Source organism: Sapajus apella, unplaced genomic scaffold (assembly GCF_009761245.1).
Source record: "Sapajus apella isolate SASKATOON/1434 unplaced genomic scaffold, GSC_monkey_1.0 scaffold90, whole genome shotgun sequence".
Lineage (NCBI taxonomy): Eukaryota > Metazoa > Chordata > Mammalia > Primates > Cebidae > Sapajus > Sapajus apella.
In genome coordinates, this window is record NW_022437030.1 from 2,597,908 (window position 1) to 2,612,199 (window position 14,292).

Genomic DNA, 14,292 nt, shown 5'->3' on the forward strand with positions numbered 1-14,292 from the left:
GATTTAATATAAGAAAGGATACAAAGAAAATAAAAGAATTACAATAGAATACTATGCCTCTAGACAATACATTTTAAAGCCTAAAGGAAATGGATGATTTCCTATTACACTGTATGTTATCAAAATTGGCTCAGTAAAGAGCAGAAAAATTGAATAGAGTAATTTCTGCAGTGAAGGTTGAAAAATAACATTTTCCCACAAAAAAATGGCACTAAGGCAAATGTTTTCATGCGAGATTCTAATATTTAATGAACAAATAATCCTAATGTTATTTCAACTATTACAGGCTGTATAAAATATAGACATTTCTGCATTAATTTAACAAGCTATTAAATTAATGTAGAACTTCAATATTAAAACTTATACTAGAAAGGTTGGCCAATCCCACAATAATATAGATGCAAAAATCTAAAAATTTTTAGCAAACATACTGAATGTATGAAAATACATCAAATGGACAATGTCTGAAATGAGTTCCACCACAAACAAGTGGGCTTTATTACAACAGGTGAGAAGTGGTTCATTATTGGGATATTGAAGAACACAATTCATTACATCAACATATTAAAGGAAAAAAACATGATTATATCAGAAGGTAGCAAAACACACGCACACACACACAAACAATGAATAGAATCAAGCAATTATCACCAGTAAAAACTCTATGTTAACCAGGGATAAAACCACTAAAATATTATAAAACATACACCCCAACTAGGGGCAAATATCATTCTAAATAATGCAATGCCAAATTTACTTAAATTAAAATCAGGAACAAAATGAAGCATAATCCCTATCATCATTATTGGCAACGTCTTAGAGGGTCTGTCAAATGTAATATATACTAAGAAGAATATATAATTTTGATAATTTTGATACATATTGGAGGAAAAATACTTTCATTTTTTCCCCTGATATGAATGCACATCTGCAAAACTCATGAAATTCTAGTTAAAAAGTAATAAAATGTACTGTGGTTGTTGGTATACTAAACAAATATAGTTTTTGCGTTTTTTTTGTTGTTTTTGAGACCGGGTCTCGCTCTGTCACCCAGGCTGGAGTGCAGTGGTGTGATCACAGTTCACCACAGCCTTTACCTCCCAGGCTCAAGCAATCCTCCCACCTCAGCCTCCCAAGCAGCTAGAATGACAGGCATGTGCCACAACAACCAGCTCATTTGTTTTTTAATTTTTTTTTTTTTTTTTTTGGTAGAGATGGAGTCTCACTTTCTTGCTCAGGTTAGTCTTGAACTCCTGGCCTCAAGCAATCCTCCTGCCTCAGCCTCTCAAAGTGCTGGGATTATAGAGATGAGCCAGCATGCCCAGCTGACAAATACAGTTTTTAAAAAACAGTAGACTTTTCTCTCTATACTTGTCATACAAGTTAGAAATGGAAATGAGTAGAAAATATTCCATTCTCCTGAGTAAAAATACATAAAATACTTAGAAGAAAATTTAGCAGGAAGAAAACATTAAGGTGTCCAAGTCCCAGTCCAACCTGCAGGCTGGCTGCATGGGACCCAGGACAGATTTGAATGCAGCCCAACAGAAATTTGTAAACTTTCTTAAGATATCGTGAGATTTTTATTTTGATTGTTTGTTTCTTTAGCTCATCAGCTATCATTAATATTAGTGTATTTTATGTGTGGCCCGAGAAAATTCTTCTTCCAGTGTGGCCCAGGGAAGCCAAAATGTTGGACAACCCTGCGAGTCCAACAATACTTTATTTGGTTCAAAACCCATATTTGGGCCATATCAGACACACACCAGTTCATTTCATGTATTTGTGGCCTTTACACATTCTGTTTCTCTGCCTGTGATTCTTTCCTTCCTTTTCTAACTGATCAACTATTCGCCCTTTCAAACCCAGCTCAAAGCTTTTCTCTTCTGATACCTTCCCTGACATATCAGAAGCTGTCCTCTAGGCTACCTCCTCTAGGCTCATCCCATTTAGGGGAACTCCCTTTGGGGAGAATGAGGAGAACAGATTGAAAGGAAGGGAGTGGAAACAGGGCAGGGAGAAAGGAGAGTCGGGGGAAGGATTGAACAAGTGAAGGAGAACCTGGTTTCGGTGCAGTGGCTCACGCCTGTAATCTCACCACTTTGGAAGGCCGAGGCAGGTGAATCATTTGAGCCCCGAAATTCAAGACCAGCCTGGGCAATATGGCAAAACCCTATCTCTACAAAACTATAAAAATTAATCAGGGGTGGTGTCATGTGCCTATGGGCCCAGCTACTCAGAGGGAGAAGCAGGAGGATCACTTGAGCCTGCGAGATAGAGGCTGCAGTGACCTGTGATTGTGCCACTGAGCTCTAGCCTGTGAGGAAACCATCTTAAAAAAAAGGTGGGGTGGAGGGAGGCGAGTGGAGAGAACCTGTGGAAGCTATGCAAAGACCTCATATCTCAGAACAGGTATTGTTTGAAGCCCATGCATTCCTCCAGTCCTCATCCCCTTCCTGCCTACCCCAAATCTCGCATCTCCCACAATCTAACTCTTTGATGACATCTGTCCAATTTCAGAGCTAGACATCAAGGATGGAATCGCCCCAGAGTCCAGTCAGAGGCCAAACCCATTCGGTCGACCAAGCATTATCTTCGATCCCATGTTACAGGAAAGTACCTTTAGCAGCCGGAGGTCAACCTTCCTGAGAGACTGGTCCACCAAGATGCCTGACGTGGCTTATGAACGCAAGCTAAAGACCCTCATGGAGAAAGGCACTGAGCCCAAGATGGAAACCATGAGGATTTTGAAGCCAGAGGAGGTGCTGAGCTGCCGGTGAGACCCCTGGGCTAATGGGATGGGGTCATGGAACAGGCTTTGCTCACTATTCTCTCCGGCTCAAACAGCTTGGCTGAGCCTGAAGATCTAGGAGTAGGGGCTTGGCGTGGCTGAGCTCTGCCCTTTGGTCCCAAAGGACTGCTCCGGGGCTCAAGCCAGTGGGTTTCTAGTAGCTCACCTGACAGTAGACCATCCCCTGAATGGGCATGTCATTTAGATGCTGCCATTTTGATGCCATACTTTCAACAACCCTCCCAATATTTTCATTTGTTTCAATATTACTCAAAAAGGAAAGAATGAGGGTTTGTGGCTTTGTCTTAACAGGAGGATTTCCCTAAGATCCTTTATACTGTGGTGTTGAGTTGCTGCTGATGGTAGCCACCATCCCCAGTGACCTACCTGCTGCATGATTACACTTCTAGACTGTCAAAGGGATCATGGGCAAAGTGTGAAACCATTTGATATTTACTGCTCTTCCCAAAGAGTCTCCCTTCTCACTTGCTCTCTGTCCTATTTATCAGGGCTGGCTGGCTTTCAGCAATACAGCCTAGTTTCCCACAAAAAATTAGGTATCCCTCTCCCCAGACCAGTGTTTTCCTTTACTGTAAAGGTGTAATGGACAAAGTTCAGAAACTTTAGCAAATAAGAAAACAAAATAACAGAGTGATGTAGTTGTCATTTTCCTGGTAATGTTGACATCAGTAAACTCATCTGTAGGTTTAAGATGGTCTCAAATGTCTGGCAATCTAATAACCCCATCACAAATTCCTGCTCTGCTCACTGACTGGCAGAAGGATGGATGGGTAGAATGGATAACTGGTTTCAAGATGAAAAGGCAGAGACCTCAACAGAGTGCCCTTGCTGACTGGTTCCATGACTGGATGACTTCAGCCATGGCTTTCAGATAGACCAGGTGGTTGTAATTGACTCTGGCCAACAGACAGCCTACCTGTGTTCCATGGTGGGGGGAAAAGAGATTTGGACAGGACTCCTATCTTCCAAAGACAGGAAAAGAACATTTGAAGAGATAGCATATGAAGTCATTCAAGAAATCCAAAAAAAGAATGAAGTGGTTCAGAATGGGATTTTTTTTTGAGACAGTCTTGCTCTGTCACCTACACTGGAGTGCAGTGATGAGATTTCAGCTCACAACAACCTCCACCTCCCAGGTTCAAGCAATTTGCATGCCTCAGCCTACCAAGTAGCTGGGATTACAGGCATACATCACCACACCCAGCTAATTTTTGTAGTTTTAGAAGAGATGGGGTTTCGCCATGTTTCCCAGGCTGGTCTTGAACTCCTGTTTTCAAGTGATTCACCCGCCTTGGCCTCCCAAAGTGCTGGATTACAGGCGTGAGCCACAGCACTTGGCCCAGATGTGATCTTAATGAGTGACCCCATGTACATATGCATGACACCCTCATAGGCTAGACTGGTCACAGAAAACATAGCCCAGGTATGAGGATAGTTGAAGGGGTCTGAGCTGGCCATAAAACCAGGTAGGCTCCGGGAAGATCTTAAAGAAGAGTGGCCATTCCCAAAAGGCAGAAAATCAGGTTATAGCAACACACAATTCCTCTCCCATCATCTGTGGCAAAGTAAGCAACCAGCAGGCAGCCTGAGCAGGGGCCTACCCCCTATACTGAAGCTGGGACCAAGGTCAGCGTTGCTGATAGAATAAGGAGCTCTGTGGATCACACAGTACAAATGGGATTGAGCCCATTCTTCAGCATAAATCAGAATTATGGGTCTTTAGCTAATATTCTAAATCAATGGTCTGATTTTTAAATTGTGTGGATATTATTAAAAGCAAATACTCACCGCTATGCCTGCAACGTTGCTCAGCCATTATTTCCACTGTCCTGTATCTTTCCTGGCCCTTGGCCTCTCCCAGGGTATGTGTGCATGGCAGTGACAAATCACGTAACAATTCACATTCTGTCCTTTCTTCCCACTTGGTACTGTCACAGCCATATGACACCATCTTCTTCCTAATGCCATTCTAACTATGGCCTTTTAATTAAGATCCTTGATGTGGGGTCATCCATTATCAGATTGACCATTTCTCTGTTAGAGGAATTACTCATTTTCCTGTTGTTGACAACCCCAAAATGAACATCTTTTATTTATATAGCTTTTCTTTCCATTGACTTCTCTTCTTGGGATACATTGAGAGCCTGAGTGGGGCTGCTGAGTCAAATATAATGAATGTTTTTTCTTTGGAGGCAGCTGATTACCAGAGGAGTTACACCAACGGAAACTCCCACTGCCTTTGCGGAGCATCCTGCAGTCTTAAAAAGTCTCTGTGAGCTCTGCAGATGACTGCGAGAGCCAGTCCCTTGCAGAGCACCCACACTTACAACTGCTTAAATCTAAACTCTTTGCAATAAAGTTAGAAGCTGCTGTGACTCCACCTTCAACTGACCTCTTTGGCCTTCTCTTGAACAGATACCTGAGGTTGTCCAAGGAGAACATTCGGACCTTGCTCAAGCTGTGCAGGGATGCAGGAATGAACGTGGACATCCATCCCCACATGGTCGAAGGGGAAATAGACGCTAAAAAGGTGTTCACCGGAATACCCAGCGTGGCCCTCTAAATAGCTCCCCTCGCCACCACCTTCAGGCTCCTTCTGGCACCGGAATCTTTGCCTCCAGATCCCATCCTCTGGCACACTACAAGTGGCCCTTCCAACTTAGTGCATCCCTTTAGAACGTAAGCAATCAGGAAACAAGCCTCAGCTGCATGATCACTCTTCTGCTGTCAGACTGGTCCTTGACATCCAGATCAGAACCAGCTTAGGAGGAACTGTAGTTTTTCTCCCGACCAAAAGAAGACTCCTTAGAAAGGGCTTCTTAGGAAGGATGTCTTAGAAGGAATAAAAAAAAAGGGGGGGTCTCAGGGTCCCCAGAGGGACATTAGAAAGGACAAAGAGTAAAGGGGCTGGTGGGGACACACATATGTGCCCCATGTCCAGGTGTAGGACTTGGATTTGTGGGGACCTGGCCTGGTATGCAGAGGGGTGCTGACCAGGGGAGGAGATGCTATCAACATATGGAGGAAGGAAGGGAGACCCTTGGGTGCTTACAACCACAGACCCCAAAAGGGGACCTGAAACCTCTCAGAGCTGGTAGGTGCGTCAATATCAGCAAGTTCAGGACCTTATTCACTTGAAGGAAAGAAGCCACAGAGGGCAAGAAACTTGCTCAGAGTCACATGGGCGAGAAACGGCAGGGTTGAGATGAAAAAGTATCTTCCCCGAGTCCCCTGCCCTGCTCTCTTGCATGACTGTGGTCAATCCTGCAGGACTCTCCGGAGACACAGCCTTCCCATCTGGGCATGTGGCCCAACCAAGGTCACAAACTCAGGCACTTCCAGTCCTTGCAAGTGTTTCAAGCAAGTCTGAATCCCGAGTATCCTACTTAGTAGCTGTGTGACTTTAGGCAAGTTACTTTACCTTTCTGTGCCTGTTTCCTCGCCTGTAGAATGGGGTTAATGGCAGTATGTGCTGAGCAGGGTGCTGTGAAGAGCTCATGAGAGCTGGCATGTGAAGTCCGGAGCACAGTCAGTGACAGCCGAGAACTCTACGCAAATATGGGCTGTTACGTAGTTCGCTGGGGTAGATGAGGAGCTGATTTTCCAGCCGCTGCTTTTCTGAGAGGGATCCTCAAAACCAGGCACATCAATCCCTGTGGAAAAGCTGCTAATACCAAACCTACATCTCCTCATTGCAAGCCCATACATCTAATGATCCCTGGGCCCCAAGACACATCCCAGAGAGACTCCCATTGAGAATCTCTGCTGGGCAGCCACTGCCCCAGCTGGTCTTGTTAGCAGGTTTTACTCTCTGACTCCGTATACTGAAATAGCAGAGATTTTCCTTCCACATGCTTTTAGATTTTCATATCCCACCCTGAGATTCTAAAATGATCCCTTAAAGGTAAGTAGCTTTCTCCATTGAAAGTCATTACCACTGGGGCTCTAAGAGAGGCCCTGGAGGCTGCCAGACCGACCCTCCCCCACCCCATGCCAGCCCACCTCAGGGGTACAGTCACCATTAAGGAATACAACACCCCTCTAATGAGCAAGCAGTCCAGAGAAGCGTGCAAGCTGTGTTTAGACAGAACTACAGTGAGACTCAAGCCAGAATCCAAGGAAACAGCTGCTAAGTGTTAAGTAATACTCCCTCCCTCCAGCAAATACCTGTCCCTTGCGGAGAAATGGCACTTCACGAAGGGAAAAGGAAATGAATTTTTTGAGCATCACAAGTGTTAGGCACTTGGTCAATATCCTCAACCAAAATCAAACCTGAAAGCATCCTCAGAGGCCTTCACTTCAGTATCACAGACTGGGCAGCCAGGGAGAGCACAGCCAACCTCTATTCTGCACTGAGAGCCTTGCCTTCAGGAAGTCCTCCGACTGTCTGCTGTGCCTCTCCATTGCTGCCATTTGAGGCTGTTTCCTCTCATTCCAGGCAGTGTGGAAGGGGAGAGGTCAGCAGCCTTCATTGGCTGTTAAATATTCATATTCAGGCAGGACTAGTGATGAGGAACACATTAAACCACAGATAAAATGGCCCTGAAAAGTTAAATGTCAGATATATTAACCGTAGCGATGTAATATGACAGTGGCTATTTAGCCATTTCATTTTCAGACTTTTTCCCACAGTTTTCTGTGATACAATTCAGTTTGATTATCTCTGTGGTATCCTTAGCATGTCCCTCTTAAAAATGCAATAGCCAAAAGTGGACCCAGAATAAGCCATGAAGCCAGTGGCTGGATTCCTTTCTTGTAATAAGGACTGACTTCAAAGTGGCATGTATATTTTATGTATTCATTTTTCTCCTTCACCAAGTATATTATACGGGTGATGTGCTATACTTGTGGTCCACTAAGACCCCTGGATCCTTCCCTGAAGAACTGGAGTCATACACCAAGCTCTATTCCTCCACAACTCACTAGGAGCCCCATGTGTAGAAAGGCATTCAGAAAAAGGGAAGCCCAGCCCTTCTGATGTCACAGAGAAGCTGAGGGAGATGCCAACATCCTGGCCTTAATCAGGAGCTCTCCTCACTTAGTGGAGTGTTGAGGTTGGTAGTAGCAGGAGGATCTGTGTGATCCCAACACTGCATCGGCTCTCAGCTTCTCCACATCCACTCAGGGCCCATGTTGGCCCTGACTTTTCGCAGGTTTCTGTTGATGTGCAGTCAAAGAAAGGGCACATCCTGAGCTCCTGTAGTCCATTGGCCTCCAGTCATATTCCTCAATCCTGACAGTCAGCCATAACATAGTTACTAAGCACCCACCTATGGGTGTGTCATCCCTGCCTCTATGGGAGTCCAGGGATGCAGTCATTAAGAAGACCTGGTCCTGCCCACATGGGGTGTATAGTCCTGAAGACAGAGGAATAACCAGCTATTTAAAGCACCATGTGATGAGTAAGGTGTGGGGAATCAAATGTCCTGAGAGAACAGGGGGAGGAGGCCCTTCACTGTGGGCTGGGAGCAGCAGATGATGTAAAAACTTCTTGAAGGAGGAGATGTCTAATGTAACACTTTTAAGGATAAATAGGAGTATCCAGGATCTTTATATAGGAGGAAAGAGCAGACAGAGGGAACAGAACGTACAAAGGTTCAGATGCCAGAGGCAGCGTGGTATGGTGGGAAACCTGTAGGTAGGTCAATCTGCATGGAGTGGACGATTAGCAAGGAGCACAGTGGCAGGAGATTCCATGCTCAAAGGGCTTGTGGTTTCATGACAAAGGCTCCCCTCACCCCCACTTGGGGATGTTACTCATTCATTTAGCAAATATTTACTGAATACCTACTATGTGCCAGAAACTGTTATAAACGACTAAGGACACAGCAGTGAATAAAAATACACATTCTTGCTTTGATAAGTTTATGTTCTAGTTGGTGACACAAATAATATGTACTTTAGCAAAAGGCTTTTTTTTTTTTTTGCAAGTAATGACAAAGATTTTGCAAGTAATGAGAAAATAAAAGCAGAGTGGAATGCAAGAAAAGTGACTGGGAGGGGGGTAAGAGAAGGTGGCTTCAGGCAAGGTGGTCAGGGCAGGCCTCCTGGAATAAGTGATTGTGTTGGTACCTGAAAGATGAGAAGAAGCCACCATGAGCAGACCTGGAGGCACAGCTGCAGCAGGGGGATGGCAAAAGCCAGCGCATGTTCATGGGACTTGCAGGAAGGTCAGTGTGGTGGAGGCAGAGTGAGGAAAGGAGAGAGTTGGGAGAATTGATCAGGTCAGGCCTTGAAGGCTATGGTCCTTGAAGGCTATAGTTTGGAGATAATTCTAGTTGCAGCAGAAAATCATGTTGGAGGGCATTAAGTACAGGAGAGGCCCCTCTGGCTTCTGAGAGGAGAAAATGCTCTGTGAGAAAGAAAGAGAAAGCCTGGAGATGAGTATGAAGGTATATCAGTCAGCAATAGCTGTGTAACAAATAATCCCTAAAATATAGTTTAAAACAACAGAAATCCTCATGATTCCACTGGTCAATTGAGCATCTCTGATCTTGGCCAGGTTCAGCTGAGCTAGCCTGGACTGACATGTCTGTAGTCAGCTAGTGAGTTAACTGGGTCTGGCTGGTCTAATGTGGCCTTGCCTGGGCTGGCTGGCCTCTGCTTCATTCAGGTCTTCCTCTAACAGGCTAGCCTGGGCTTGTGCTCATGGTGGCAGCATTCCAAGAAGTGCACAAGGTCTCTTGAGTACTAGGCTCAGAAATGGTACACAATCACTCTCACCTCACTCTAGTCTTCAGTGCCTAACACAAGTCCCAAGGTCAGCTCAAAGTCAAGGATGGAGAAATAACCTGTACCTATAGAAGGGAAGAGTTTCAGAGAGCTTGGATGCAGGGAGTAGTACAAGACTGGACAATTCTGCAATCAGCCTATACAGGAGACTAGTGTGCAGTTAAAGGAAGAGAAGGTTGGAGGCTTAAAGTAAGGTGACCATGGTAGAAGGAAATTATCGAGAATGCATTTTGGAGGTAGAGATGAAAGAATTTGTCCCTGGATTGGATGCAGACATGAGGGAGAGGACTCAGGAATAGCCCTTGGGCTAACCTTTGACCTGAGTGACTGTCAGGTGTGCCATAAAATGCAGTGGGAAAGAGCAAAAGAGAGAAAGGCAAGAGCCAGGATTTGGGTTGGAACTGGTTAGATGGGGGATGCCGCCAGCATCCATGATGTTCCAGGGGTCAGTGAGGAACCACCAATGGGTTTGGAGCAGAAAATGACTTGGTGAAGGACAGATTGGAGAAGCAAGCCCAGAGACAGGGTGCATTCGCTTCTCAGAGTTGCTAGAATGAAGTAAGACAACTAGGTGGCTTAACACAACTAATATTTCCTAATTCTTCTTTTTTGTTTGTTTGTTTGTTTTAGGTAAGGCCTCACTCTGTTGCCCAGGCTGGAGTGCAGTGGCATGATCATGGCTCACTGCTGCCTCGACTTCCTGGGCTTATGCAATCCTCCAACCTCAGTCTCCCAGGTAGCTGGTACTACAGGCATGTACCACCACACCCAGTTAATTTTTGTATTTTTTGTGGAGACATGGTTTCGCCATGTTGCCCAAGTTGGTCTTGAACTCCTGGACGCAAGTGATCCTCCAGCTCTGGACTCCCAAAGTGCTGGGATTATAGGTGTGAGCCAGCATGCCCAGCCCAGACACTTTTCTCACAGTTCTGAAGAGTAGAAGTTCAAAGTCCAGGTGTTGGCACGACTAGGCTCCCTCAAAAGCCTGGGGCGGGGGGAATCTTTCTGATTTCTTTAGCTTCTTGCATTCCATGGTTTGTGGAGCACAACTCCAGTCTCTGCCCCCATCTTCACGGGCTGCCTTATCCACGTGTCTCTGTCTCTTTTTAAGGGCACCAGTCCTATTACATTAGAGCCCACTCTATTAACATGATTAGCTCTATAAAGACCCTATTTTCAGATAAGATCATTCTCAGGTGTCAGGGGATAGAACTTCCACATATCATTTGGAAGAACACAACCCAACCCATAATATGGAGACGAAAGGTGGAGTCAGAGGCCCAGAGATGGGTGGAGCATCCCCCCGTGATTCCCTGAGTTCATGGTAGAGTTGCGGCTGGAACCCACATGCTTAATGCTCTCCTCAACCTGCCCCCACAGTCACACCCTGCTGCCCATCTTTGCCTAGTGAAAGTGCCAGAGCTTGAGCCCCAGGCTGATGGCTGTGGGAGGCAGGTCCATCCCACTTCCCCTCCGGTGGTACGTTCAGAACCAGGGCCTGGGGATCTTCTCCTGCAACCCCAGAGCCCCTGTTCAGGGACCTGTACATCAACACAAAAACCTTGTTCATGAAGTAATGTTAGCAGGAGGTCTTGCCCAGCCCCTGCTGAGTCAAATGCCACATCTCCAAGAGACTGCTTGATGCCTCCAGAACCTCCAGGGAGGAACTGCTGTGGGAAGCCCACCTCTCAGAACCCAGATGCACCTGTAGCACCAGGCTACAGGCTTTTCTGGGGCTCAGCGTGAACTGGAAAAGGAAAAGGAAATAAAAGCAGAGAAGAGACCTTGCCCCACTCAAAACAGCTGAGGCTTGGACCTCACAAGCGTTAAGGAGCCTCAGATTCATGTTCCTGACATGGCCAGGCGAGCCCACAGCAAGCCCCAAGATTCACAGGTCGCATTGAGAAAGGAATTTTTATCAGACAACCCCAAGCCAGCGTCCATCAGCAGACAGCACCACCTACAGCACACTCTAAACCGGTGTTTTACAGACTCTGAAATTACCTCCTGAGCAGTACAATTCTACTGCACTCCCTAAAACAGTTACCACCCGACAAAGAAACAGATAAACACATATACCAGGAAGAGATTCACACATGTACCATCCCCTGGTTTACGGCAAAGGTGACACTTCAGTGCAGTGGGGAAATGATGGTCTTTCCAATAAATGAGGCTGGTCAATTAAATATCCATATGGAAAAAAATATTGACCCTCTGCTTCTCACCATATGCAAAAATCAATTCCAGATGGATGCAGATTGTGGAAGTTTTTAGAAGAATGGTACATGACAATCTCCATGATCTTGGGGTAGGCAAAAGGATTTTTAACACAACTCAACAAGCTCCAATAACAAAAGAAAATTTTAATAAATTGTATTATATTAGAATTCAGAATTTCTGGCTGGGTGCAGCAACTCACACTTGGAATCCCAGCACTTTAGGAGGTTGAAGTGGAAGGATCGCTTGAGGCCAGGAGTTCAAGACCAGCCTGGGCAACATAGTGAGGCCCCACCTATACAAAAGAAAACTTTTTAAAAAATTATCCAGGCATGGTGGTTGATGCCTGTAGTCCCAGCTATTCAGAACGTTGAGGTGGGAAGATTTCTTGAGCCCAGGAGGTTAAGGCTGCAATGAACCATGGTCATGCCACTGCACTCCAGCCTAGGCAACAGACCAAGACCCTGTCTCAAGCAAAGAAAATAATTCCTGCTTATCCAAGACATCATTAAGAGAGTGAAAAGGCCAGCGACCCAAACAAGAGAAGATATTTCTTCTGACAACATTTCTGACAAAGGACTCCTATCCAGGTGATATATTTTTAACTCCTATATATAGGTAAGAAAAAAAGGCAGGTTGCTCAGTGGAAAAAACAGGCAAAAGTCTTGTATAGTATAGAAAATTCACAAAAGAGGATAGCCAAGTGACCAGTAAGCATAAAAAAGTCATTAATCATCAGGATACGCAAGTTATAAAAGACGATGCAGAACCACTATGCACATGCCAGAATAGCTGAAGACTGGCTGTGGTAATCCCCTTTACCTTTGGTGAGAATCAGAACTCATACTCTGCCATTGCAGCTGCAGGTTGGCACCACTTAGGAACACTGGGACCATCCACTTAACTCGAATATACACTCCTCGATGGTCTGGTATTTCCTCTGCATACATGCTGAACAGAACTGCATGCACGTGTGCATCAACGGGCATGTGCACCAATGGATGTGTGCACCAATAGATATATGCACCATTGAACATGTGCACCAATAGATATATGTGCCAATGGACATGTGCACCAATAGACATGCACCAATGGACATGCACCAACGGACATGTGCACCAATAGGCGTGTGCTAAATTTTGCAGCAACTTTATTCAATGTAGCCAAGAACTAAAATCAACCCAAATATCCATCAGTCAGCCGTAGAAAGCATATCTTGCAGTATAATCATACAATGGAATACTGCATAAAAACAAGAAAGAGCATACAATATGGATGAATTATACATGCCATTTTGTGTGAAAGTTGCAAAATACAAAAAAGAACACCTGTAGAGTTCCATTTATACAACCTTCAATCAGGCAAAAAAAAAAAAAAAAAAAACCTAAACTTAATCTATAGTGTTGGAATCAGGGTGGCGGCTACCCTTGGAGGAGGAGGTGTGTGACCGACTGGAGGGCAATTAGCTTAGAAAATTCACTGAGCTGTGCACTTGGGATTTAGGCCCTTTAAAAGTATATTGTACTTTAGTTAAAAAAAGAAATATACTAGTGTTTTTGTTTTTTAAAAAGTTCTGGTTTTATTTGCTAAAAACAATAGGCTCCTCAATGGTGAAGCTATTCGAGTTCCTTCCACATCCCAGAGGCAGAGGCTAAACCTAAGTCCCTTAAGGCCTGGCGCATGTCCTCCAGGTGTATAGTGTCTGTGGCAGGGCATGGCCTTGCGCAGCTGCTGGGGTAAATGTCTCCCCTGCCATTCCCTTCTCTCCTCTTCCCCTTCCCCTTCCCTTCCTGAGCCACCAGGTGGGGCTCGATCACAGCAGAAGGCTGCTCTCCTGACGGTGCCCACACAGTCTGGCACGACTGTTGACATCAGCCCATCTAAGGGGCAGCCAGGCCCTTGAGCGTAAGCCTCAGGTAGGTGGACACAAACCCAGCTACTCACTAACATCACTTTTCTGAGACTTCAATTCTTTTCCTCCAAATGGGGTCAAGAAATGCAAGTTAAAATAACGATGAGGTATCACTCAGTGAGACTGAAGAATGTTAGAAAGCTGGGGAAGGCCAGTGTTGGCACAGATGTGGAAATGAAGGAAGCTTCATGCCTTGCTGGTAGGGAGTGTGGGCCATTGCCCCCACTCTGGGTTAAGTTACACACAGACACTGCAGGGACCTCACAAGCAGCCCCACTCCTGGAGGCATATTCCAAAGCTCTATCCCAGGAGATCTATTTAAGGCCCTCAGCATTGGCAGGAGTGTCTGGGTGCTGGTGGATGGCAAAATGAGGAGGGTGAAAAAGATGGGAAACAGGATGAGAAGTGACACTCTAGTCCTAACACAAATGAAAAATACACACATACAGTAATACATTGCTTACAAAACACATGCAAATACATTTGGACAGCTGGAAAGGATTGGGAAGGGAAGAAGGAAGAAATGAAGGAAGAAAAGGAGGAGAAATAAATAAGAAATAAATAATATATTATAAATAATATATTATAATATATAATATATAATATATATTATATATTA

At 45.0% G+C, this 14,292-nt stretch overlaps 1 protein-coding gene across 1 annotated transcript in view; it reads left to right on the forward strand.

The window, feature by feature from the left end:
• The window catches only part of CUNH16orf78 (chromosome unknown C16orf78 homolog), a 28,581-nt gene extending 23,054 nt beyond the window's left edge, over positions 1–5,527 (forward strand). The window contains exons 4-5 of the mRNA XM_032255616.1: positions 2,521–2,776; positions 5,228–5,527. Coding sequence (XP_032111507.1) covers positions 2,521–2,776; positions 5,228–5,375 — 404 coding nt within the window. The 3' untranslated portion in view covers positions 5,376–5,527. The remainder of the gene's footprint in view (positions 1–2,520; positions 2,777–5,227) is intronic.
• The last annotated feature ends 8,765 nt before the right edge of the window (positions 5,528–14,292 follow it).